We start from the raw sequence: 26,400 nt of genomic DNA, 5'->3' as shown, positions 1-26,400 counted from the left end.
TAGCGCGCGGGAAGTGGGATTAGCGCGAGACAGCCCCAGCTCTTGTGTACCTCTGACAGGTCATTGCGTCCTGAGTCGAGTAATCACACTGTCTTTAGCCACCCGTTGCACGCCAGACTCACAGTCCGAGGCAGTCTCTGCACACATCCTTGAGTACTTTCACATCATTGCAGCACTCGACTGGAGTCATCAGCAACCCTCTGTCCAATCAGACACAGACTGTTGCATCTGTCGGTCGGCCCGTGTGCAGCGTGCACCTGGGCAGCTCACAGTTCCATCATCATCAAGGTGGGAGTTGGCTGGACTGTACCTCAGTTCAATTATTGCACCTCAAACCACCCCATCCCCGCGAACCATCCTCCCTCCATTTTCGATATCGACATCGCGCCTTCGAGTTGTTAGAGAAGCAACCGACTCCTCCTGTTCTCCATCCACGGCCCTTTCGATCTAACAGAGCGCGTGTCGCATGAAGCAGCGCAACCCCAATGGTGTCTGTCGCCCTCTGCTGAAGTTGTAGCAGACACGGCCGAGGGCGCAGACGGCTCCGAGGTTGACCATCAAGGGACAGGTCCAAAGAACCACCCACGCTTGGATATCGACTACCGCTGTCCAACGGTGACGTCTAATACCTCGACCGTCGATACCGATCGAGCTCGTCTACTTGCTGCCGCTTCGAACTGGCCACGATAATTGACGACCGCTTCCGCGACGTTGCAGCACAAAAGAGCCAGCCTCTCATAATATAACATCAACTTTAGTGTCGCCGACATCTCCACACGCGCGTCACGTCAAAACTCCAGGCAACATGTCGGCCCCGGTTAACAATCCCGCTGCTGCCGCGCAGCAAGCACTGAACAATGCGTTGGATGATATCGTCAAGGACTTGAAAGCGAAGTCAGCTCACCCGAACCCGCTCCTCTACCGCTCAATACGGCGCAGCACGTCTCTTTGTCGTAGTTCGACTCACTATAGTGTAGTGATTGAGAGCGTATACTCCCATTACTCACACAAAAGCCTCCTCAATGCTAACAGACATCCGACTTCGGACAGGGCGAGCGATGAGACACGCAAACATGCCGCATTGCGTTTGAGAGAAATGGTCGTATCCAAGTCCAAAGGTAAGCGTCTTCGAAGCGGGAACTCGGTGATGTCATGAAATGAGTCTGTTTAGTGGTGGGCATGAGCCACAAGCCCGAGATGGCTTGGGAGCGAGCAACTGGACCCTACTTGCAGGCCAAAATCCGATACAAGATCTTTACCTGGGCAGTGCCTTTAGGGCTTGGCTCCCAAAGCGGTTGTGTGGAATGTGTTGGCAGCGAGCAGTCTTTGGTTCAAACAATGTGTTACCCGAGAGGCACGAATAAGCCAACATTAAGCTTTTGGGGGTCTCTGCCTGAAAAAGACACCACACCCTTCGACTGCGTTCGTTAGGTTAAGCTCATGCCCACTCACCAAGGAGAATTTTCTTCTTGCAGAAACAACTCTCATCCCTACATGAGGATTCGGTTTCGTATGCTAACAGATATGGGTGGTACTAGATTTGGGGACTGATCAATTCACCTACTTTTACAACAACGTTAACCAAAAGATAACGCAACTAATTCACAGCAGCGTTCCTGCGGATCGCCTGGGCGGTGTTTACGCAATGGATGCCCTCGCAGATTTCGACGCAGTGGATGCCACTATCAAATACACGCGTTTCATGAACAACTTGAAGACGATTCTCCGTGGCCAAGACACGGTCCCTATGCAGCCTGCTGCCATTGCCCTGGGCAAACTATGCAGACCTGGTGGCTCGCTGATTTCCGAACTGGTTGAATCTGAGGTCAAGACATCATTGGAATGGCTGCAATCAGATCGTGTCGAAGAGAAGCGGTATAGCGCCGTGCTCGTGCTACGAGAACTGGCTCGGAATTCGCCCACTCTCATGTATCAATACGTCGGTTTGATTTTTGAGCTCGTGTGGGTGGGCCTGCGCGACCCTCGACAACTTATTCGCGTGGCTTCGGGCGAGACGGTCTGCGCTTGCTTTCGCATCATCCGCGAACGAGACCAAGAGATGAAAAGCGGCTGGATGTACAAGATGTACAATGAGATGATGTCCGGGCTCAAGATTAACACGATTGAGTCTGTCCACGGGTCACTATTAGTTCTCAAGGAGCTACTTGAGCAAGGTGGCATGTTCATGCAAGACCATTACGCAGAGGCTTGCGAGATTGTCTATCGGCATCGCGACCATCGCGATCCCATTATCCGAAAGACAGTGGTTGTGCTCACGCCGGATCTGGCTAACTACGCTCCATCTGAGTTCTCGAACGCATACCTCCACAAGTTCATGGTCTATCTTTCTGGCATGCTGAAGAAGGATAAGGAGCGTAACGACGCCTTCCTGGCCATCGGCAACATCGCCAACTCCGTCAAAAGTGCAATTGCTCCCTATCTGGACGGCGTATTGATCTACGTCAGAGAAGGCCTTAGTATCCAATCGCGAAAGCGAGGCTCGGTCGACCCGGTCTTCGACTGTATTAGCAGACTTGCCGTTGCTGTTGGTCAGACCCTAAGCAAGTACATGGAGGCCCTGCTGGATCCTATCTTCGCTTGCGAACTCACACCAAAGCTAACACAAGCACTCGTGGACATGGCATTCTACATTCCACCCGTCAAGGCGACAATCCAAGAACGCCTGTTGGATATGCTGAGTAAAGTCCTTTGTGGAGAGCCTTTCAAACCACTTGGTGCTCCAACTCCCAACACACTTGCGTCCGTGCCGGTGATATCGAAGGACCCTAAGGATCCTCATGCATATGAACACAGGAAGGCGGAGGTGAAGCTTGCCCTCAACACCTTGGGCAGCTTTGATTTCTCAGGTGAGTAATTCTTCGATTGGCTTTGAGGTCCAAGGTGCAGGTGCATGCGGTGGATGACGGCAGTGGTACTAACTTGCGTGTTAGGACATGTTCTCAACGAATTCGTCAGAGACGTGGCCATCAAGTATGTCGAAGATGACGATGCGCAAATTCGTGAAGCAGCTGCACTCACTTGCTGCCAACTCTACGTTCGCGACCCCATTGTCAACCAGACTAGTTATCACGCTCTCCAGGTCGTCGGCGACGTTATAGAGAAACTACTGACAGTCGGAGTGGCCGACCCCGAAGCCGGTATCCGACGGACAGTACTTGCTGCACTTGACGAGCGCTTCGACCCTCACTTGGCCAAAGCTGAGAACATCCGCACCCTCTTCTACGCCCTGAATGACGAGGATTTCTCTATTAGAGAAGTTTCCATCTCCATTATAGGCCGGCTGGCCCGCTACAACCCTGCCTATGTTATTCCATCATTACGAAAGACCCTTATACAAATGCTCACGGAACTAGAATACACTGATGTAGCGCGCAACAAGGAGGAGAGTGCCAAGCTACTCAGCCTTCTCGTCCAGAACGCACAAGGTCTAGTTAAGCCCTACGTTGAACCCATGATGGCCGTCCTTCTTCCGAAAGCACGAGACACAAGCCCAGCTGTGGCGGCGACTATCCTCAAAGCTATTGGAGAGCTCTGCACGGTTGGGGGAGAGGACATGCTTGTTCACAAGGAGAAGCTCATGCCCATCATCATTGACGCATTACAGGACCAAAGCTCGACGGCAAAGCGCGAGGCGGCGCTCCACACACTTGGCCAACTCGCTAGCAATAGTGGCTACGTAATTGACCCTTACCTCGAATACCCCGAACTCCTCGAGATCCTCCAAGCGATCATTCGATCCGAACCTCAGCGTGGACCTCTTCGTCAGGAAACGATCAAACTAATGGGTATTTTGGGTGCATTGGATCCGTACCGCCATCAGGTATATGCCCGCTTCATTACAGAACTTGACAACTTTGGTACTATCGACAAGTGGAGATATGACTATAAGCCTCACCGACCGAACGATTACACTTATGCATACGAGAAAGACCCCGAGAAAGATTGGGAGTTTGCTAACCGAAGATTGCAGCAAGTCGAGGAGCGTATACCCGACGCCAAACAAAACGTCGAAGCCACACGCATGACGGATATTTCGCTGATGATGACCGGACTGACTCCGTCTGCTAAGGAGTATTACCCTACGGTGGTTATCAATGCTCTGCTTAACATTCTGAAAGATCAGTCCCTCCAGCAACATCATGCTGCTGTTGTCGAGGCCATCATGAATATCTTTCGCACTCTGGGTCTCGAATGTGTGCCATTCCTTGATCGTATCGTGCCAGCTTTCATCTCCACGATCAGGACCTGTCCAGACACGAAGAAGGAGCCCTACTTTAGTCAACTAGCTGGCTTGGTCAACATCGTGAGACAGCATATTCGCAACTTCCTACCAGAAATTGTGGACACCTTACAAGACTTCTGGCCCAAATCGTCTGGTCCACTTCAGTCAACGATATTGTCCTTGATTGAGGCCATTTCTAGATCCCTTGAAGGGGAGTTCAAAATCTACTTGGCTCGTCTCCTTCCAATGATGCTTAGTGTACTCGACAAGGACACGTCACCAAAGCGAACACCTTCTGAGAAAGTACTGCATGCTTTCCTTGTCTTTGGGGCAAGCGCGGAAGAGTACATGCATCTCATCATCCCCGTGGTCGTCCAGACTTTCGAGAAGCTTGGGCAGCCTACATTCTTGCGCAAATCAGCCGTGGAAACTATTGGCAAGATCTCCCGCCAAGTCAACCTGAATGATTACGCAGCCAAGATTATTCACCCGCTAGCTCGTCTCTTAGCCAGCCCGGCAGACATGTCGCTGAGGCATGCTGCCCTCGACACCCTCTGTGCTCTCATCCAGCAACTTGGCAAGGATTATTTGCATTTCATGGGCACTGTGAATAAGGTTCTGCAGGCATATCCCATTCAGCATCAAAACTACGAACTCCTTGTCAGCAAACTGCAGAAGGGCGAGGTGCTACCCCAAGATTTGAGCTCCGAGACACAGTTCGTCGACCAACAAGACGAGCCGATTTTCGCGGAACTTGGATCCAAGAAGCTCGAGATGAACGCAATACATCTGAAAACCGCTTGGGATACCAAGGGGAAGTCGACCAAGGAAGATTGGCAGGAGTGGCTTAGGAGATTCAGCACAACTCTTCTCACCGAATCCCCTAACCATGCCTTACGCGCCTGTGCGGTCCTGGCTAGCATGCACCTCCCTCTTGCACGTGAGCTGTTCAACTCAGCCTTCGTTTCCTGCTGGAGCGAGCTTTATGAGAACTACCAGGACGAACTGATTGTGAATATCGAACAAGCCATCAAGTGCGAGCATGTTCCGCCGGATCTGCTGGGTCTCCTACTCAACCTGGCCGAGTTTATGGAACACGACGACAAGGCTCTACCCATCGACATTAGGATTCTTGGAAGAGAGGCAGCTCGCTGCCATGCTTATGCCAAGGCGCTTCATTACAAGGAACTCGAATTTTTGCAGGACCAGAGTGGCCCAGCTGTTGAGGCCTTGATTGACATCAACAACCAGCTGCAGCAGTACGATGCAGCAATCGGTATTCTCCGCAAAGCCCAACTATATAAGGATGGTATTCGCCTACGAGAGACGTGGTTCGAGAAGCTGGAGAGATGGGACGAAGCTCTAGACTCGTACAACAAACGCGAGGCGAATGTTCCAACCGACCAAGCAATTCCCATCGATATTGTTATGGGTAAAATGCGATGCTTCCACGCCTTGGGAGAATGGGATGCTCTCGCAAACCTGGCAGGCAATACTTGGTCCAATTCAGCTCCCGAGATCCAACGCTTGATCGCCCCTCTCGCTACTGCCGCTGCATGGGGTTTGGGCAAGTGGGATGCAATGGATAACTACCTGCAGTCTCTTAAGCGCAATTCCCCGGATAGGTCCTTCTTTGGCGCCATCCTTGCCCTCCACCGCAATCAGTTCCGTGAAGCCGCCGCTTGCATTCAACAAACACGGGAGGGTCTTGATACGGAGCTTAGTGCGCTTGTTAGCGAGTCGTACAACCGAGCGTATCAAGTCGTGGTCAGAGTTCAGATGCTCGCTGAGCTCGAGGAGTTGATTGTGTACAAGCAGGCCGACGACAAGAAGAAGGCCACATTGCGCCGAACATGGGAAGTGCGCCTTCAAGGATGCCAGCGAAATGTCGAGACGTGGTCCAGAATGTTGCGTCTCCGTGGACTGGTACTCGCACCCCACGAGAACATGCACATGTGGATCAAGTTCTGCAACCTCTGCAGGAAATCGCAGCGCATGGGCCTTGCCGAGAAGTGGCTGAAGCAGCTTATCGGAACGGAAGCACCCCTGGAATCGGTCATCCCGTACTGGGATAATGAGAACCTGTCTCAGAACCCGAACAGAAGATTGCTGACGTCTCCGCCGCCCATTATGTACGCCATCTTGAAGTACCAGTGGGAATACGGTCAAACAACAGATCTGAAAAAGAAAGAATACCCCGAGAAGACACTGAGCTGCCTCCGCGCGTTCACATCCGACATCAGCCGCCAATTTGACGTTGTTAGGAGCAGCCTCCAGCCTCAGGTGTCGAATGACTTGAGTGTCTTGGGCCAAACAAATGAGTTTGGTTACAGCGTCTCTAACCCACCCACGCAAGCCCAAAGAGTCCACGTGAGATCGATTGACGAGTTGAACGAGTACACCCACCTCTTAGCCAAGTGCTATCTCCGATTAGGTGAATGGCAGGTCGCTCTGAACAAAGATGACTGGCAATACCATAATGTGCAGGACATCCTTACTTCCTACTCGAAGGCAACTCAATACAATCCCAAATGGTACAAGGCCTGGCACGCTTGGGCACTGGCCAATTTCGAGATCGTGCAGGCTATCGGTTCATCCTCTGTCAATGGAGCAGTCTCCCGCATGGATCCAGCCGTCGTTGTTGGTCACGTCGTTCAAGCTATCCAAGGATTCTTCAAGTCCATTGCTCTCTCATCCGGCAGTTCACTCCAGGACACTCTTCGCCTCCTCACCCTTTGGTTTGCCCATGGCGGCAGTGGTGAGGTCAATACCGCAGTCGTACAAGGTTTCGGTACTGTTAGCGTGGATACATGGCTCGAGGTCATTCCACAGCTCATCGCTCGCATCAATCAGCCAAACAGCCGAGTACGACAATCGATCCACAATCTGCTGTCTGACGTTGGGCGAACACATCCTCAAGCCCTTGTCTACCCCCTCACGGTGGCAATGAAGTCATCACAGAGCACGCGCAGGTCACGATCGGCGGCCCAAATCATGGATAGTATGCGTGCGCACAGCCCTAATCTGGTCGAGCAAGCCGATTCTGTTAGTCACGAACTGATCCGTGTTGCTGTTCTTTGGCATGAGCAATGGTACGAAGCGCTCGAGGAGGCGTCGCGACTGTATTTTGGCGATCAAAACGTGGAAGGCATGTTCAGCACGCTGGGGCCGCTGCACGATCAACTGGAACGAGGCCCTCAGACTCTTCGCGAAATAAGCTTTGCGCAGACCTTCGGCCGCGACCTTTCCGAAGCACGAGAATGGTGTCGTCACTACGAGTCGAGTCAAGATGTCAACGACATCAACCAAGCGTGGGAGCTTTACTACCACGTATTTAGAAGGATCGGACGCCAGCTGCCGCAGATGACATCTTTGGAGCTGGCTTACTGTTCGCCTCAGTTGTTGGCCTCCAAGGACCTTGATCTAGCGGTGCCTGGCACGTACAGAAGTGGCCAACCTATCGTCCGAATCATCTCCTTTGAGCCAACTGTTAGCGTCATCAACTCGAAGCAGCGTCCCAGGAAGTTGATTATGAACGGGAGCGACGGTAGCGCATATGCCTTTGTCCTGAAGGGACACGAGGACATTCGTCAAGATGAGCGCTGCATGCAACTCTTCGGTCTGTGCAACACCCTGCTAGCGCACGATTCGGAATGCTACAAGAGGCATCTCGGCATCCAACGTTACCCAGCCATTCCTCTCAGTCAGAACTCGGGTCTTCTCGGTTGGGTCCCTAACAGCGATACCCTCCATGTTCTCATCCGCGAGTACAGGGATACACGCAAGATTCTGACCAACATTGAACACCGTATTATGGTGCAGATGGCTCCCGACTATGAAACACTTACCCTCATGCAGAAAGTGGAGGTATTTGGCTATGCTCTGGACAACACCACGGGTCAAGATTTGTACCGTGTCTTGTGGTTGAAGAGCAAGTCTTCCGAGGCCTGGCTGGAGCGCCGAACCAACTACACGCGATCGCTGGGCGTGATGAGCATAGTGGGCTACATCCTCGGCCTCGGCGACCGTCATCCTAGCAACTTCATGCTGGACCGCGTGACCGGCAAGATCATCCACATCGATTTCGGCGACTGTTTCGAAGTGGCCTGCAAGCGAGACAAGTACCCCGAGCAGGTACCGTTCCGGTTGACACGTATGCTTACATATGCCATGGAAGTCAGTAACATCGAGGGCAGTTTCCGCATTACGTGCGAACAGGTGATGCGTGTGTTAAGAGATAACAAGGAGAGTGTGATGGCCGTTCTTGAGGCTGTGAGTACTGTATTCCCATTATGGTTATGTGCTATGCTAATCTGTTTGGCGATCCAGTTCATTCACGATCCCCTCCTTAGTTGGGGTCTCACTAATGTTGCGTCTCCCACGGGTCCTGACTTTAGAAACGCCGACCGCGACCGTGAGCATACATTGGAGGCCAATCCTGGCGCTCCCCGAGCCAGACGACCTTCGATCCTGGCTGCCAACCAGCCTCCGTCCGAGTTCCTTGCGGGTCAAATTGATGGGTCCGTTACGGGTGGCCCGCCAGGCGTCCGCCCTCGTGCTAGAACCAATTCGAGCGCAGTGAATGGCACCTCGGAGCACATCGAGACGGAAGCCCGCAACGCCCGAGCGGTCGAGGTGCTTGGTCGCGTCAGCCAGAAGTTGAACGGTCGTGACTTCAAGCCGGAGGAGGAGCTGGAGCCGGTGACGCAAGTTAACAAACTCATCATCCAAGCCACCAGGTTGGAGAACCTCTGCCAGCACTATATCGGTTGGTGTCCTTTCTGGTAAAGGAAGGAAAGCGGTCTTGCTTTTGCGGGATTGCATGGGCGGTCTGCTCTACTGGACCATGATAACGTTGTGGCGTTGGGAGGACACAAGATTTTTGACACGTCAGCATTCTGGAGTTTGGAGAGAAGGGAGGAAACTTTTGTGTCTGTGTGTATGAGTTCTGCTTTTCGTATACAGGAGGGGGTTCTTTTTCTTGACCATCGATGCGATTTGCTTTCAGGAGAGAAAGAGGAATCACATCTCTTAGCTTATTCAGTCAGTGTTGAATCGCGGATGATTCAACCTGTCGAGAAGATTTCAAGACTGGACGAAGTTAGATGGTGATAGCTGCGGCTCTGTTTCCCTTCTCATGCTTCCACAAGATGATAATGGATCGGTTCGTGGCGATCTTTGTATGTATGAGTATAATCAACATCAAACAGTGGAAATCTTTACTACTGTGTTGTCCTTGCCATGATATGTTTTACGTTTTTGTCTTGGATTGTTACTTGATGTGGTGTATCTCTAGATCACGGTGCACCTACCTATAGGATCACCACCCGAGCTTCTCACAAGTCTTGGAAACACCTTAAAATTAAAGATTATACCATTTAAAACAATTTCAGGCCCCCTATTTCTAAGGCCATTCGGTAAATCGTAGCATAGATAGTAGGTCGAAAAGGGGCTGATAATATGTATGTGATAGCTAGTAATCAGCCTGGTTATATTAAGGGGGTGGACCATGTGAAGCCAAACTTCAACTTGCCTTGAAGATGGCATTAGATTTATACGCGTACATATCGACAGTAGTCAATGCTGAAGAAAAGCAATGATCCTTAAAACAACATATAACGTGCCTTTAACGGCACACCACTAAAACCTCTATCCGGGAGTAGTAAGAAGGACGCTGTAACGACAGTAAAAATAACTTTTGGATATCATGTGTAAAGGAAACGGGCCACCCACCCTAGTTAGTCTACATGGACGGCAGTTTTGACTGTCCACTCACCACGTTGGACCTCCGTCTTGGCCAGAACGTGACCATAAAGCGACTCGTGGGTTTTGGTAGTTGGGTTGCAGTACATCTCCAATCCCATAACATTATAACACTTGCCATTGGCTTCAAGGCTCGGGGTTTTCCCGGATGGTATGGCCGTAATCCGATGGTATAGATCACGATCTAGTCCCTCTTATGTCCTTACACATGACCCTTGGAGATTTGGGTTGAGTTGCATCGATCGGCACTGCTGACAATTGCTTGGTGCCGCATACTTGTGTGAATCGTGCCTCATCTGTTGTGCTATCTTCTCTGGAGAAGGATTCCAGCGGCCTGTGTTCTGGGACGGCTTGGAGGTGGCCCAGATTCCTGTGACGGTTTGGAAGCACAGTGGCAGACTTCGATCGGCAATCATCTCGCACAGAATATTTCCCTGGGCCACACGATAGTACCATCACGAATTCATTGCCACGTGATATTGTTGTCTGACGGCTGTCGTGCTCTTATTTTCTTTCTGATCCGCTATTTGGGATTCGACCAGGGATTTATCTAAACCACAGCACAGCTATCCTTCGAAAATGATCATGTAAGCCGCCTTCACATCTGGGGAATCTCAGGGATATTGGAATTTCACGGATCGCTTACCTGCATGGAATACGAAATGCCGCCTCGGGCTACTATTGGAATGCAATCATTGACCATTTTGATGGCATTCGCTGGCAGTCACATTTTACCTCTGCACACGTTTCGGTGATGCAAAGGTAACAGTAACATGAACATCGAACTTCCAGTTTGATTTAGTACCGCAAGCTGCTCGAGGTGCCAGACAGGAGGTCGTCCAGGTGCACAGCTAAATACACCCCTGTTCATAAAGAGATCCAGACATGCCGCTCATCGCGCACTTGTCCAACTGAATTTTGTCGACTGGCTGCCTGAGTATTCGAGACAAATCTTCTTTTGTTGCTTTGTGGCGAACTGCCTCTTGTGGTACCTGGACGGAACCGTTGGTGTGATTCGTGCCAGAACGAGCGACTTGCAGCTTTCAGCGGGCTGCGGCTTTTCAAATGAAGCACACTGCCGCCCGGCACCGAATTTCTAAAGTAGATTCAATCAGAACCAGCATAAGAAGTGCTGAAGAGCACGCACACTTTCGGTCACTCCCATAACAATGAACTGGAAATGTGAAGAGCCAATTGTCATTTCCCGTGGCCGGGAAAGCCGACTTCTTTACGTACTAGACATTGCTGGCCAGAGCTCTCGTATGTGAGCGCGGGATAAAACTATGACGAAGTAGTGACTCTGTCGTGTGACTTCCAGATACGGAGGCGTGCGTGGTTGCACGTAGGCCTGACCCATTCTTTGGCCCAAGTTGTATCTATCCAGCATACAGATGAATCGTGGTAGCGACCGACCGATCGCAGGCTGCGGCACAAATAAATACACTTTTCGGGCAATTTCGAATGGTTGGATGCACAGTTGGTCGAAAGGGGATATGTTAGGAGATTGAGAAAGGATGCATTGGGGTATCTGGATGTGTATATATTCGCCAACCTGTCAGGACACCCAAGACAGGATGGTTGGGGGGACGTCTGCCCTTTTTATCTTCATTCCCTTGGAAGGACGGGAGCAACCTTGGTCGGCCTCCTCTTCCCCATCCAGGTCTCGCTGCCCAAAACTGCTGACGCACGCACACACACGACGCCCTGAATGCGTGTGCCGTCACTACGTTGGCTCCTTGTCTCAAACACGCGCTGTGCCCAGGTAACCTCAAGCAATCAATAACAACTACAATTCTTCAAAGAGGCTGACCGACTGTTCAGGAATCGAACCTGACTGGTTCCCACTCCGGCTCGCTGCCCTCTAAGCCCCTCGTTTGTGTTCTGGTAAAACAGCCTTGCCTTCTCGATACGTGATATCCTCCGTTTCGTTCTCTCTCTTTCTACCCATCTGGCGGCTGGCATAGTTTACCCACAAGCATCCCCGCCTACCCCTGGCCGGGTTGCCAATCTTACATGGGATGATTGGTACACCCCGATTTGCTTACACACCCGTATGGGATTAACGTCAGGCTTTTATAAAGATCGAAGAAAAACGGATCCGAAACAGCACCATGTGCCGCAAGGTCAAAACCAAGTCGGTCTGTGCGACCTGTAACGACCGCATCGGTGAGAGAATCAATACGCAGTGGTGCCGGGACGCGCGGCGCCGGGGCACGTTGGGCCGCTGCACCTCCGGCCTGCGCGGTGCCGAGGAGGAGTTCCGGGGCGAGGAGTGCCAGAAATGTAGCGCAGCGCGTGAAGCTTTTATTGACAAGCTCGAGATGAGCGAATGTGCCCAGAAGGGTCTGGGCTGGCGGACTGTTCGGGGCGGTGGTCGGGGGCGGATGACGGAGACACTAGATGACGATAATGATGAAGATCTTGGATGCCCTTACACATGGTAGTTGCTGGTATACTATACGGTTTCTTGGACTTGTTTTTACCAGAGGAGGCAGGACTAGCTAGGTTGCTGTCTGTCTGTCTGGCTGGCCGGCCGGCTGGCTGGCTGGCCGGTACAAAAGACGCATGGAGTTGCTTTGTTTCTATTTATATACCACATGGGCAACGTCATCGAGCAAGTTTTCACGCTATGCGGTGTGACTCGGCTAGTGGTCAGCAGTTTATCTACTTATTAGCTGGGGGGTGGCTGACTGATACGTGTTTGTCTCGCATCGCCATTACTGGTTAAACAGGACAAAGCATATATGGACAAGGGTAGCTGGGCGTAGCTAAGACGGCGAAGTGGTATATATCACCTGAGATTCCCCAGTGTGACAATACATCAGACCACATACACAATGCCCGTAGTGATCTACTGCTTGCTCCGCTTGTACCACTGACTAAGACGGACATGGAATGGGCGCCTGCCTATCATGAAGCATTGAATATAACGTGCATCGAGAAGGACAAGAAAAAAGAAACTATAGTGGCTTATCCCCCTGGTGATATAAATCAAAACACGTGCTGGTTAGGCCGGGTAAAGTCAGCAGTGCATTTAACTGGCAAGGGCCAGCGACCCGTCCACATAAACATAAGCTAACGAGCTACAAATCCCAATGTGGTCAAGTGCAGCAGTAAGTTCATTTTCTTTTTCGTTTACTCGGACGCTGCTTCCTTCTTTAACGACCCCCCAACTGCCAACTGCCACTGCCAACCCAACCTTATCAACAAATGTCCCTGGCCCCTTCCCTAACTCTCATAATAACGTAACCACCGGCTGGTGCGCACGAGCCTCAGCCCCGCCCCCTTTCGATAGCCGGAATTGATTGGTTGGACGACGCGGCCATTTTTCTACAATTGACTGTACCCTTCTTTCTTTCCTGACAACATTGATTGGCACCTTCGGCCCATGGGAGCTGAGCCTTTGCGTACTTCTCTTGGGGGGTATGCTTGGGATGAAACAAACCTGCCCTACTCGCCGTTTTCAAGCATACCGCTAGGGGGATTGCTTTGCATCGGGCACCGCAGGCATACCGCAGGCCTGCCTCACGTCTCCTCCACCAAACGCGACTGCCATATGAAACACGTTACCTCTGCCTGCTAAGAGCTCCAACAGAGGAAGGCCCTGGTCATCCGCCGGCGACACGACGTCAGAAATCTCTTCGAGATACAATCTTACAGTCTTGAACAGTCTCTAACGCCAGTCAGCTCTTACTCACCAACACTTGTCTATTCTTTGGACTGCGTCTCCGATTTCATTCTTACCTGCCCACCTTCTTTTCTGTAAGCAATGAGCATCTCCCACTCTCCAGGTCCGCAGAGGCTGACACTTGTTAGCGCTCGTCAGGAATGGAAGAAGCAGTGTGTGGCATTGGACCAAAAATATAGACATGAGCGCTCTGATCTGGATCTCCGCAAAGATAACCAGCTTTCGTCTGTCTCGGCCTCAAACAACGACTACCAACGCCAACTTCGGGTGCATGAGGTCACAGCCGAACACAAACAGCGTGTGTTGGATCTAGACGCTCACCATCTCCAAGAAGCTCAGGACTTTGTTATTCGTGACATGGCCTTCAACGAACCCCCAAACCGCCATCGTCCATCATACATTGGGGAATCACGAGTCTCAGATGAGTCAACCGTAACGGTTAAACCAATCGTCATGGATACTAAGCGCCCCGCGGCTGCGGCTGGACTCGCTAAGTCAGAAATGAAGGTTACTGACGGGGACTATCTTTGGGAGCTCCATGACACTACTGTTCGCTCCGTGCCCCTTCAGACCCCGACGATGGCGAGTTCTTCCAATCTTGATTTGGAGACCTCAAATCCAAAACGGAGGGTTGGCGAGGACCACAGCTCTTACCCCAAAAGGCAGCGGCTCGCGGAATCGGTAAATCGGATAAAGACGATCACATATGCCGACGTTCGTAAGAACGCCATCGATCATGGCCATTGGGACACTATCATCAAGTGGCCTGAGACGTCGGAACAATTCTGGGTCTGCTTTTGTGAGAGCCACAGAGTTCATTTCAAACAGAGGGCCGAAGTTGCTGCAGCGAAGCATTTTAGCGGTAGCTTGCACGGGCATCCCAACCGAGATAGGAGACCGGCTATGGTTGAGCTGGGTTATTACATCCCGGACTGCACATCAAAGCTCCGTGACTTACACAATGCCGAAGTCAATAATAAGTTTGCAGCAGGCTATATTCCGCAAAACCACCATAAGCGGGACACAAAAAGGAAGGACCAACCTGGCTCTTTTTCCGACCGATCTCCCCGAAGGACTATTGCATCTGCATCTGCGGCCAACCCAACCACTAAAACCAGCCTTATTACTAACCCGAAGACAGCCCACGTGTACTATGCCAAGTACGATGGTCAGCATTGGGCTGTCGTGATTCTAGGATGGGATAGACTTCCGGACGGATGTCCGCATTCTACGCTAGGCGAATCAAAACTTATCAAAACTGAACCACCGAGTTGCTATAATTTCGAAAGGGAACAAAGGATCATCGGGTGGAAGCCCAAATATATGGATGGAGGAACGTCCGTCCACAATAGGCAGTTTCCGGTTATGTTCTTCGATGAGGAGCAGAACTATGGATGGGTACCAGCAAAGGACTTGTCTAAGCTCGATCTGAATAACCCCCCGATGGAAACAAAAGACTACCCTGAAGAGTCGTACAATGCTGCCCGGAACTGGATAGCCCAACGGATGGGATACGAGAACTGGGAGAATCTCAACGCGGCTAGAAAGGGGCTACGTGTTAAGGCCTCAGCTGGTCCCGTTTCAAAGTCGCCGGATGATGTACGATCTGGATTCAAGGTGCCTCGATCTCGAGAGAGCAGCAGAAGCTTGGCTCCCGAATCTGAAAATGTGAATACAGAATCACCGAGCGGCATCAAATCGACGGAGAAGCTTCCATCTTCCAAGGATACTCTCAAGCGGCTGCCGAATAATCAGGAAGCATCCCGAAATACCTCAAGCGGTCTGCAATGGCCACAACACTTATCAGGGGCACATGTCCCTAACGGGACTCATTCCGCCATATCGACATCCACTGTGAATCATGCCTTATCATCCGGACCTTTAAGACCACCACTCAAGACGTCAACTCCAGCGGTATTGGGCCCGGCGGCGTCGTCAGGTTTGATATCGGGTCCGCCGGTAAAAATACCGCTGACATCAGCCCCATCACCCCAAATGCCAACCCCGTCGACCCCGACCCAGGCACAAGTAGGCGCAGAAACCTTTGCCGGGGATAGTTATGAATTATCGGCATACGAACTTGAAACCAATAAAGATGGCCAGGTCCAAGGCCAGCTTATATGGCAGAGGGGTAGTCGAAGCGAGCCGTGCGTTAAGCTGATCATCGCCGCTGACGGACGAACGGCACAGGTCGAAGAAGGGGCCCCATTCGAACTCACCATCAACCCACCGGAATGTCGGCAGATAAGACTCAAGACGCCCCTTGGAGATGATGGCCTTCCCAACGCGCACGGGATCGGCTACGTGACGCTACACCTGGTGTCGGGCGAGCCGTCTATCAGGATAACGTTTGATCGCAGCGATGACGGGGGTGGAACCTGGGGCTGCCGGCGGCAACGTCAATTCTCTCGATGGCTTTGGGGACAGAACCCAAAGATGAGGTCTTGAGAGTCGTGGGTCCGCGTTCTGCGAAGAGCGCACATGCATGTATTTTTTAATGGATACTGAAGTATGAGGGGGTTGCAGTGGTCTCCAATGCTATGAGTACGAAGACGTGGCTGACAAGGATGTGGCTGCTTTACTTGAGTTAACGCATACGAATGATACCCAGCCACCAGCCTAAACTTACGGCGATGATGATGGTTAAGTTACTAGGTAGCGGAAGGATGACATCAATCCGATGTCCGATCAGAGTGGACGGGCTAATACAAAGTGGCCAAGTGTTTTATGTGACTGGTAGCTCGTGAACGTTGAAGTTGCCATTGGATTGGCATGTGAAAGCTGACCCGAAAAGCCGCGTGCCCCGCGTTGGCGTTGGCGCTGTCAGGGCGGGCTGCTGTCTGTCGGCTGACTCAAGTCCCAGGAACGTGAGTGTTCAGTTCCAATTCAAGTTCAACTCGGTTGGTTTTCTTGTGCAACTAACTACTACCTGCCATTTGTTTTCTTCCTCTTTGCACCCTCACTGCATTGCATTTGCTTGCCGGCGCAACTATCCTCGGCATTATCCGAGCCGGACATCCCATCGTTGGCCATCGTTGGAAGGCTATCTGGCGCGAGGCACTTCCCAGCTTTGCCAGCAAAGAGAGGCCCTCGTTGGATGCCGAACTAATTAGACCCAAGGCGTCATCTAGCTCGAAGCGGAGAGAAGGGCGAAATCCCGAGATACCGAACGGTGTTTGCTTTCTCTGTTGAATCAACTGGGCAGCGAGGGTGCGAGAGTGAGAGTGCGGGGAGCATGCACGCCTGGCGCAACAGGTGTGGGTTGGTAGTGAGATTGTGAGACTGTGAGAGGTTGCAGCAGCGACGGCAACCCACTGCGGGCTGCTGCTAATTGCTGTCTTGCATCAAAATCGCATCGTCGCATCGTGCGTCGCATATCGCGAACCGCGAACGTGGGTCACCGATTGAGGGTGCCGCGTCGCATATCGTCTCTTCTTCATGGCTGCCCTGGTAAGTCAATCACAGTTGATGTACATGCACTCGCTGTTTGCTGTTCTACTTTCCCTCAACAGCCTGTGTCTCTCTCCCCGGATCCCCAAGCGGCCGGGGCTTAGGCACCCTCTTAGCCTAGTGGCCTGCCTGGTTGGGGGGTGACGACATCGGTTTTATCGCGGGCTCATCCCTCTCGCTCTTCTTGCATTTGCATCTTACCACAATCAACGCCATTCCCCAGTTATGCACGCCGGGGAGTCCGACCACGACACATTTCAACTTGCGACGCGTTTTTCATAATCACCCTTTATTCACTTAGCGACATCGCCTTTGCGAACCTACCCCGGCCCGCGACATGATAATTATGGTCGTTGCAGTCTAACCACCCTTTGCGTCCCAGGACACCCCTTGGCTCCTCACGCAAATGTCGACCCCTTCCAAACCCCGCGGCGACGGCCCCGTCGACGGCTCCGTCAGCTCGCCCATCATCGAGAATCCTTACGGCGCCGTCCCTCCCACCTACGCCGCGTTTAGTTCCTCCAACCTCTCCACGACTGCCACGGCCGCCGCACGACGCTCGACCATTCTCGTGCATCAAAAGTCGCCCTTGCTCCTTGCCACCCCGCCGCAAGTCACTCGCGCCCTTGCTTACAGCCACCCGTTTCTACTACCCCTAAACAAGCTTGCGGGTCTGCTGAGTTGGACGACGGGCGACGCATGGGAAAGCTTCCTGCTACTGGTCGTCTTCTGGGCGACAGTACTATACGGCGACTTCCTGGTTCGCATCGCTGGGCCTATCGTGGTTGTCGTGGGCATTATCGGGGGCATGTACGGCCGTCGCTATAGCCCACTAAGCAGCAGCGGCTGGGGCGAGCACCCATCATGGGCGTCGTCGTCGTCCAATAAGTCAAGCAAGAAAAGCGCGGCGGCCGAGGGTTCCGTTGCTGGTGGGGCGAGCGGCAAGAAGGGCGACCACCAAAGAAATGCGAGCGAATCTACCAACACACGCCACCAGAAGACACTGGATGAGATCGTGGATACCCTCAAGGTCTTCACGACACGATGCAACATCCTGCTGGAGCCCCTGCTCTTGATGACAGACTTTCTGAGCACGCAGCGCACAGCCACCAGCGCTACCACGAGACCGGCACTTACGGCCATGTTCGTAAGAATCTTGGCCGTGACGCCCATATGGTTCGCATTAACGCTACCCCCTTTACGCATAATTACGACCAAAAGAGTTCTTATGGTTTTCGGCACGCTTGTGCTCAGCTGGCATAGTAGGATCTGCAAGGTCTCGAGGACGCTGTTATGGCGTAGCGCCTCGGTGCGCCGAATTGCCAGATGGGTCACGGGGCTCGAGTTCGAAGGGCCCAAGAAGCCTCCTAAGGATATTGCTAATGGAAAAGCGTCCACGGCATCAGATGTAACAACGAAAAAGTCGCAATCCACGTCAGCTCTGACTACCCTACTTCAGCGATCGAGATCGGGGTATTCCGGCAAGGAGACCGGGGTGCGCTTTACGTTCATACTATATGAGAACCAGCGGAGATGGGTCGGACTTGGCTGGACGAATAATCTGTTCGCTTACGAACGGTCGGCTTGGACCGACGAACACAACAACGCAGTCCCGCCCAAGGACCATTTTGAGTTGCCCGAGGTCGAGGACGGGCATGCACGGTGGCGTTGGGTCAAAGACAGCAAGTGGCGTGTGGACGGGGCCCCTGACATCCAGGATGAGCACGACTATGATTCGGACGCCGGGAAGAATGGTTGGATCTACTATGACAACAAGGTACGCACATCACTCTAGGGCGAGATATCGACGAAAAGGCAAATTGCTAACATGGTATCTTATAGTGGAACAATGGTCGCCGAGGCGCGGATGGCTGGGGACGGTGGACACGAAGGCGAAAGTGGTACCGTGATGCCGAGCTTGTTGAAGTCAACGATGAGGCGGACCAACTATCTGAATCATCCACTTCAGCAGCACCCGCAAGATCGCCTTCACCGCCGGAACTCCCGGCGCGTCCAGTTCCGCCCCGCCAAGACTTGACCGAAACCAAGGCAGCTCCGCTCTCGTCCTCGGTTCAGAGTGGAAGCTCCGACCCGGGCTACTCGCAAACCAGCAACGAGCAAGAAAAAGACACCGAAGAGACCGATACGGCATCCGTGCTCTCTACTTCGTCCAAATCCGCCCGTGGCTTCAAGTGGCCCGGGTTCGGCATCAACCCCTACGCGCACAGCCATAGTAACCCGCCGTCGATCCGTAGTAGGAAGATGCTAGGCGACTCAAAGCGGAGCAGGCGGACCAGCGATTCGGTGAACAGTCTCCACGAGAACGATGGTTCCCTGACGCCGGCCCTGGAACTGGAGATCCAAGGATCCCGCAAAGAGCAGGCCAGCTGGGGGTTCGGAGACGAAGTTTCAATGGGGCTTGAATGATTCAAATTCCGATTAGACGGTGACAACAAGAGGGGGCGGGCTTTATGGAATAAAACTCCTGCTATTTCGGGGGGGGAGGGCGACGTGGACAGCGTCACTGCCTGGCTGCCGTGATACTCGAATGGCAAATTAGGTATAATCTATGGGTTGGGACTATGGAGATTGCGTAGCTGAATCGGGTTCGGGTTCGGGTTCGGGACAGGTTCAGGTTCAGGATGCATAGGCTTGGCGTTTTCAGGAAGATACCACTCAGGGTCGTCCTTTTGGCTTTCTCTTAACAAGGAAAAGAGAGAGTATTTGGAACTTTTGTAACATATCCTTAGTATAATATTTCATGTCATTCTTTACGTGTAATAGGACAGACAGGCGGCTTTGTTACGCAACGCAGCTTGATCTACATATTTTTAGGTGTAAAAAATATATTACATGCGATTCAGACTTAAATCATGTGTCTAGTTATAATGCAGCAGTACTTCTCTCTCTCTCACACACACATTGAAGTTAAGAAATGGAGAAAAGGAGAAAAGAGAGGTAACGGAAAAATAGGGTCATTTCCTTTTTCACTGCTACCTGTCTTGGTTACTTACCCAAATCACCATGATACGCCACGACAAATAGGCATCCAAGGAAATGTATACCCTATACTTACCTGTTACACATGACTGTGATACATCGCAGCAGTCACCTACCTAATTGTATATCTCAAGAATCGTCGTCTTCAGGGTTGCCTTTTATTACGCGGAGGGCTTACACCAATCTTCGGCCATCTCGAAGAAGGTCTTGGGTCCGATGAGCAGCATGATGGCTGCCAGTACTTGTTCGTGTAAGTTGCCGCCGCGCCCGGTGAGCACAGACCGGTCGGGCTGCCATCGGCCGTCACGGGCCCGCTGGGCGAGCTCGGTGTTGGGCTGCTGGAGCGAATACTCATTGGCAAAAGCGGCTTCCCATTTCATTTCCCATCGAGCCTCTCCGTCTGGCAAGAATCCCCAGCCAGGCGTCCAAAACGTCAGCCCCAGTGCGAGGAGCCGTTTCCGGAACAGTTCGCTAGCAAGGGGGCCTGGCCGCCGCGGGAGACGAAGTGGTAGACGATGCGGCAGAAGGGCTGCACAGACCCCAGCACGTTGGCCGGGATAGTTAAGAATCTGGCTTGCTGAAAGTCGGCCCGCCCGTAAAAGTCGAACCGAGACAGGCACTGCGTCACGGCTACCTCCAGGATGGACCATGGCGGCGAGACGATGCAGTCGGGGATGTCTCCATTTTCCCGTATCGTATCCAGTGTAATATCAGCCCAGGCCCCGTATGTGTAGTACCGCCGAGGCTGGGGCTCGACCACGTCGAGCCCGGCGTCGACCAGCATGTTGATGACGTCCGACTTTTCGGCGACGAACGTGGCCGGCGTGTGGCCGGCACGGTACCCCATCCATATTGCCTGCATCACGTGGTCCTCGTCAGGCACGGCGCCGTTACTTAGGAAGTAGCGCGCGTATTCCACGCCGCCGTGGTATATTGCAAGGCTCAGCATGCGGCTGGAGATACTGGGCAAGTGGTTTTCGACGGGCGGCCCGGCCGCAGCATTCGGCCACCTCGGGGACGGCGGGCTGTTTTTGCCCCCTCCTCTCGCTCTCGAAGCCATGACGCCGTCTGTGCGGGATGCATCTCACGAATGAATCGAAGCATATCATCCAGGCATTCGCTGGCATGTATCAGAGCCACGCGCAGGATAGCGAGGGCCATGGCCGGGGTCAGAGTGACTCCGGACTCAAGAGTCTTGCGGAGGACATGGACGGCGTTGTTGGGTGCGGTGTGTTCGACGGCGCTGTAGACCACCCCGAGCCCTGACTGGAAAGGTTGCGGACCTCCGAGGGACTCCTCGCGGGCCGCCCACACAAGGTCGAGGACGTCAGCGTGCGAGTCCTGGGTCAACATTCCCTGGTCTTTGAGGCGCTCGTGCCACGGAAGCTCCCGCGTCCCCTCGGCGGCGACTTGAATCACTACATCCAGCAACAGCGGGGGTCGTTGGGCACCAGCCGGGGCCGTCCAGAGGCTGGGGCCGCCCCAGGAGAGGAGTTGGGCTACTAACCGGGGCATATTCATGCGGGCGGCCAAGTAGATAAGCCCGGAGATGGCGATCGGGGGCACCACGGGCCCGATGGTGGTGTGGTCGTACTGGAGGGCGAAGTGCCTGACGAGCAGCAGGGCGAGATCCTCCTGAGCCCCGTACATGGCATACATGAGAGTGCCCGGGAGGTAGTCAATCATTATGCTGATAGAGGGCATAAGCAGATTGCCCACGGCACCATTGAGCTGCGGCTCGCGCACACCTTCGCCGGCCATGATCAGCTCCTGCCACCGCTCCCAGCTCCGCATCGGCTGGGCCTGTCCCACCCAACGGTTTTGAAAGAGCAGGTCGACTACGTCGGCGCGGCCGTGCATGGCAGCAATAAAATGCGGCGACACCAGCGCCTCGTCACCCCAGTTTCCGTGGAAACATTGGGGAAATACGTTGTTGTAGATGTTGACCGCCTGCTCGACGAGCGTGAAGTTGGAACCATTGGCAATCACCGCGAGCAGCACCGGATGCTCAAAGTCTGGGGATCGGGGACGCCCCGTGGCCAAGACGTCGTCGGCCTCGGCCTTTTGTCGAACCGCGTCGTGTTGGATGATATTGCCTGGCTCTCGCAGCGCGTCAAAGTGCTTGGATACCAAAGCCAGATTGAAGGTCTCCCTCCTAGTCAGGTAGGCTTGAATCATGAGTATCAGCTCATTGGGTAGTCTTCCGAGACCTTGGGGAGGACTTGATGTTTCCATCGTGACAAATAGCCGAGAGATTATACTTTTCAAAAGGCGTATTTAAGGACGTAAGATGGTGGCTGATGGAGGGTGATAGACTGTGTTTTCTGCTGGGAGCCTTCCACCATACAAGGCAATACGAATATAGCCTCTTATATACATGAACGCGAGCCATAGGAGGCTTTGTTTCCTTTGGAACAATAGTATACTACCAGGCACACAATGCAGCGTATCGCACAAAGAACAGAACAAAAAGGGTCAACCCTCAATGACTGGAATTTCAATGCCTACAGACTTACACAAGGGTGGACTTTAAGGTAGGCTCATCAGACAAAGAGGTCAGGGGCTGGGGCTCTGAACAGAATTGGCATATACGCCCAAGGAGCTTCATGGTGGTTGCTAATAGGCTCCAAATGGGTGTATTCGTAGGCGTAATCAAGCAAATGCAGATCTGAACCAGTTAGAATTCGGAATACCGATAGACCAGAGAGGAAACCCAAGTAATTATCTCCCTTTCACCTATCAACCCACGCAATTCCGTCTTTTAGAACTGCCCTAATGATAACATCAATTATGAAAAGCCCTGCATTTTATAGCAGAAGCTATGAACAGGGAGGTATGCAGATGCTCGAGGAAGATCCTAGCGAAGCGTTCGGAACCTTTTGAGAGACCAGGGAGCTCAGGTCTTTGACAATGCTCACCAAAGGGTACCTCTGCAGTTCTTCCTCTTCTCGGGCGTCTTCAAGTTCCAACGCAGCTCTCCTTTGCTCGTTAAAGCCGAGGCGGCGTATTTGCTTGATATCGTTCAAGATGCGCACAAGAACGTACTCGGAGCATCTCGAACGATCGAGCCGGTGCTCGGGGAGTCTCACGTACCGTCTCGTCACATCGGTAGCCCCGTCGGTAGAAAATGCGATGCAGTAAGCCATCTTCTTGCCCCAGGCCTCTGTGTAAAGATTTGGATTATCCCATGCCTCCTCGCATGCATCGACATGGATCCACCGCTGCTGGTGTTCCGAGTACACCTCGACCCAAGCATGATCTTCCGTGCTCCAGACCCAGCGGACGCGTGAGCCTATAGCTCGGCTGAGCATCCCGAAGCAGTTGGCCCACTCGCCGACGCGCCCCCGTCGTGTCACCAGCAGTTTACGAGCATCCGAGAATCGCGGGAACCGCTCATAGGCTCTGCACGTGGGGCTACTGCATTGGTATAGCTCAACACGCCCAGCTCCGAAGGCTTTCTCGTCGGGTGTAGGCTGTGATAGACCACGGCTGACGGTGTGGCTCTGGCAGCCGGCACAAATAGGGTTGTTGACCCAACAGAAGAAGTCTCGCTTGAACCATCGAAGGAGCGCCCGTACCACGCAGTCCTGGTAGCCCCATTCTGGCTTCGATAGTGAGTTGCCCCCCGCTGTATTCCATGCCTGCGCCCAAAGCCTGGCTGCTTCCTGTGCCGCTTCGTGATATATCCTGTCGAGAGGCACTATCTGCCGGGCTTCGTATAATAGTTCCGCATTTTCCCATCTGGTAGGAGATTGTGAAACGCTGATAAGACGTGATAGGAATCTCATTGACTCTCGCTGATCTGGGCCTAAAGGTGTAGACCTTGTTGTAGCGTAAGCCGGCGGCGTTCCCACTCTTGCGGTTTGGGCAATAGCATTCAGGCCAGTATCGTGAGCAAGAGAAGAAGATGACGCGAAATAGTCTTCAGGGGTCTCCCTAACTTCTTCCCCGAGATTTGCTTGTGTGTGCTGGTTTCAGCTTCCGCAACGTTCGCAGGAAATCCAGGCGCCATGTCCACTCGACGCGAAATGTCCTCGAATACATCGGAGAAAGGCAGTACCAGCGCGGCACCAGACCCCAGTGAGCCTGCAACGACATGACCATGCAGATTCCCGGTGTCTGAATCTATCACCCAGGAGCCACAGTCACCTTTTTCCAGACGGCCGTCAACAAACACCCCCATCATCCTTCGAAACTGCGCATCCCGTGGGGCTCGCGCGTATGATGAAGTCACGGATATGGTGCCTGGCAACGCGTTCTGGGAGGTTACGATAATGACCGTCGTATCGGTATTGGATACCGTGCTGTCTGCGAGTGATGTGACAGTAACGTAACCTCCTTCCGTCCGTGGATCCTTGAACGTGTTTCGAGCAATACTGCCGTGGTTCTTGACCTCAACTAAGGCATAGTCCAGCCCGGTGGCTGAATCGGCCATACCTGCTACAAACAAATCCCCCACTTGGTCTAGACTGGTGTCGCCTCTTGCGTTCAGCTTGGTTGATGTATGCGCAATTCCTTGTAATAGAACAGGCTCAGTGGCTGTTGTGGCCCTAGCCTCGACGTTACATCGTTGCAGATGATCGTTGTATTCCTTCACATTCCTGTGTTCTGTTTCGGCGGGAAAAACGTCCAGGCTTTCAAAGTCGTCACCGGCTTCAGTTCCAGCTGCGACCATTGGCCAGTTTCCATCATCCGCGACATTGGCTTCGATCTCGGAGCCTCCGTCGAAACTGAGAGCGTCGTCGGCCCCCAAATTGGAGATATCAGAGTCTCCGGTCGCCATGCCTTGATCCCAAGAGCTGATGAACGGGTGGCCTGCAGTCGTAAAGAACAACTTGTCTTGGATTTTTATGATACCACCAAGCGTGGCGGTTGCCGGTGCTTGGGCGTCGGTACCCGAATCCTCCCTGATGGTCAAACGCCATTGGTGAGTATCGACAGAAAGACTGAACCTCGCCCGTTCTGACGCGCTGCCGTCAGCCAATAGGACGAGCTCTTCAAACCCCGGTGGCTTGGCCATGTGTCCGGTCTTGATTCCTGGGTAGTCGTCGAGGATACCGCTCTGTCTGATGTTGTCTCGAACTTCCCGACGGTGCGCGACTACTTCACAGCAAAAGAGCACTGTCGGGCTCGCACGAGTCTTGGCGCTTCCAATCATAAACATGGACCACGTAACCCAGCTCGAGATGGGCTCGACACAGCTTTCCAGGTATCGCTTGATCTCGGGCGCCATCTTGTTGAAGGCCTCCCGGGCAGCGCCGCAGGCCTCCCAGACGGAGTTCCTGCCGGATTTGCAGATGAAGCGGCCGATACATTGCTCCGGCTCTGGCCATGTGGCCGGTCGCTTGGCTGACTCTCGCCGAAGGTTGAGAAATGAGGATGGTGTGCTGCCACGAAGCGCCAATCGTGACTGGGGTGATGGCTCTTCTGTCAGGGTCGTCTCGCGGTCTCCGAATATGAAGTCCATCTTTGGATCGTTCATGTTTGAGACAAAGTTTGGCCGACGGTAATCAGGAAACTGCTTCTATGAGGGGCTGTGTGATATGGCAGTTGATTGGCCCCAGCTGCATGCTCAGCCTTCGCGGCACACTAACAAGCCGGGCGACAGTCACAGGGCTTTGCGTGGCGGCAGCATACAACTCGGATAGTAATTCCTATCCATGTGCCACTTGTAGCTGATATTAACACCTGGGCTTTTGATACCCCTCAACCTGACCTCTCCAGCATCTGACAACCCTAGATTAGCGGTGCTATAGACTCAAGTTTGCTAGATGCGCTCATTCAATCAGCTAGGACTACCGTGATCATAGAATTCTGGGGTAAAAATGAGGACCGGCGGCTGAACAACCCCAGCATTGACCTGGCACCATTGTGAGAATATTACAACTATACTTGCCACCAGGCTTTGCATGACGGTGACCGATATAACGCTGTTCGCTCGCATGCTGACATCGTTGATGTGGTTCGAATGCCGAAGGAAGGGGCTGGCCAGGGGCGAGATCCGTACCGCTATCCGGTCGAAACTATCCAAAAAGCATGACAATGAGACTGAGTTGTCGAACAATTCGATAAACCTGGCAGCCGGTCTGCTTCTCATGTGCAACTTCGGCATCACGCCTCTTAGCTTCTCCGGTCGAACAGAGTTGAGTTGGACGCAAGGGACCTTACGAGCGTTTCTAGCCAACTACTTCGGCGAACCGCCAATTCTGTCGCATGAAGAAGTGAAGCTAGAGAAGAGGTTTCAGAGAAAGTTCTT

The 26,400-nt window shown here is 52.9% G+C and overlaps 7 protein-coding genes across 7 annotated transcripts; 4 read left to right on the top strand and 3 right to left on the bottom strand.

Annotated features, from left to right (window-relative positions):
* Nucleotides 1-1,645: 1,645 nt before the first annotated feature.
* On the top strand, nucleotides 1,646-9,031 carry PG998_005067 (armadillo-type protein; the record flags this gene model as incomplete). The annotated part of the gene is made up of 3 exons (XM_066871885.1): nucleotides 1,646-2,867; nucleotides 2,952-8,515; nucleotides 8,573-9,031. 3 exons carry the CDS (start codon nucleotides 1,646-1,648, stop codon nucleotides 9,029-9,031), a joined length of 7,245 nt encoding a protein of 2,414 aa, XP_066731982.1.
* Nucleotides 9,032-12,117: 3,086 nt separating this feature from the next.
* On the top strand, nucleotides 12,118-12,450 carry PG998_005066 (uncharacterized protein; the record flags this gene model as incomplete). Its single annotated transcript, XM_066871884.1, has 1 exon — nucleotides 12,118-12,450. The coding sequence occupies one exon, from the start codon at nucleotides 12,118-12,120 to the stop codon at nucleotides 12,448-12,450; it is 333 nt and encodes a 110-aa protein (XP_066731981.1).
* Nucleotides 12,451-13,775: 1,325 nt separating this feature from the next.
* PG998_005065 (uncharacterized protein) lies at nucleotides 13,776-16,142 on the top strand (the record flags this gene model as incomplete). The annotated part of the gene is made up of 3 exons (XM_066871883.1): nucleotides 13,776-15,474; nucleotides 15,594-15,722; nucleotides 15,790-16,142. 3 exons carry the CDS (start codon nucleotides 13,776-13,778, stop codon nucleotides 16,140-16,142), a joined length of 2,181 nt encoding a protein of 726 aa, XP_066731980.1.
* A 990-nt stretch (nucleotides 16,143-17,132) lies between these two features.
* Nucleotides 17,133-19,571, top strand: PG998_005064 (uncharacterized protein; the record flags this gene model as incomplete). Its single annotated transcript, XM_066871882.1, has 3 exons — nucleotides 17,133-17,144; nucleotides 17,527-18,921; nucleotides 18,987-19,571. The coding sequence occupies 3 exons, from the start codon at nucleotides 17,133-17,135 to the stop codon at nucleotides 19,569-19,571; spliced, it is 1,992 nt and encodes a 663-aa protein (XP_066731979.1).
* Nucleotides 19,572-20,305: 734 nt separating this feature from the next.
* PG998_005063 (uncharacterized protein) lies at nucleotides 20,306-20,524 on the bottom strand (the record flags this gene model as incomplete). The annotated part of the gene is made up of 1 exon (XM_066871881.1): nucleotides 20,306-20,524. The coding sequence occupies one exon, from the start codon at nucleotides 20,522-20,524 to the stop codon at nucleotides 20,306-20,308; it is 219 nt and encodes a 72-aa protein (XP_066731978.1).
* A 562-nt stretch (nucleotides 20,525-21,086) lies between these two features.
* Nucleotides 21,087-22,379, bottom strand: PG998_005062 (uncharacterized protein; the record flags this gene model as incomplete). The annotated part of the gene is made up of 1 exon (XM_066871880.1): nucleotides 21,087-22,379. The coding sequence occupies one exon, from the start codon at nucleotides 22,377-22,379 to the stop codon at nucleotides 21,087-21,089; it is 1,293 nt and encodes a 430-aa protein (XP_066731977.1).
* Nucleotides 22,380-22,963: 584 nt separating this feature from the next.
* On the bottom strand, nucleotides 22,964-25,626 carry PG998_005061 (uncharacterized protein; the record flags this gene model as incomplete). The annotated part of the gene is made up of 2 exons (XM_066871879.1): nucleotides 22,964-23,999; nucleotides 24,086-25,626. 2 exons carry the CDS (start codon nucleotides 25,624-25,626, stop codon nucleotides 22,964-22,966), a joined length of 2,577 nt encoding a protein of 858 aa, XP_066731976.1.
* Between the last annotated feature and the right edge of the window lie 774 nt (nucleotides 25,627-26,400).

Source organism: Apiospora kogelbergensis, assembly GCF_038363985.1.
Source record: "Apiospora kogelbergensis strain CBS 113332 chromosome Unknown utg000003l_segment0_segment0, whole genome shotgun sequence".
Taxonomy (NCBI): domain Eukaryota; kingdom Fungi; phylum Ascomycota; class Sordariomycetes; order Amphisphaeriales; family Apiosporaceae; genus Apiospora; species Apiospora kogelbergensis.
The sequence above is the reverse complement of the archived record's forward strand: the minus strand, read 5'-3'. Positions and strand labels throughout refer to the sequence as shown.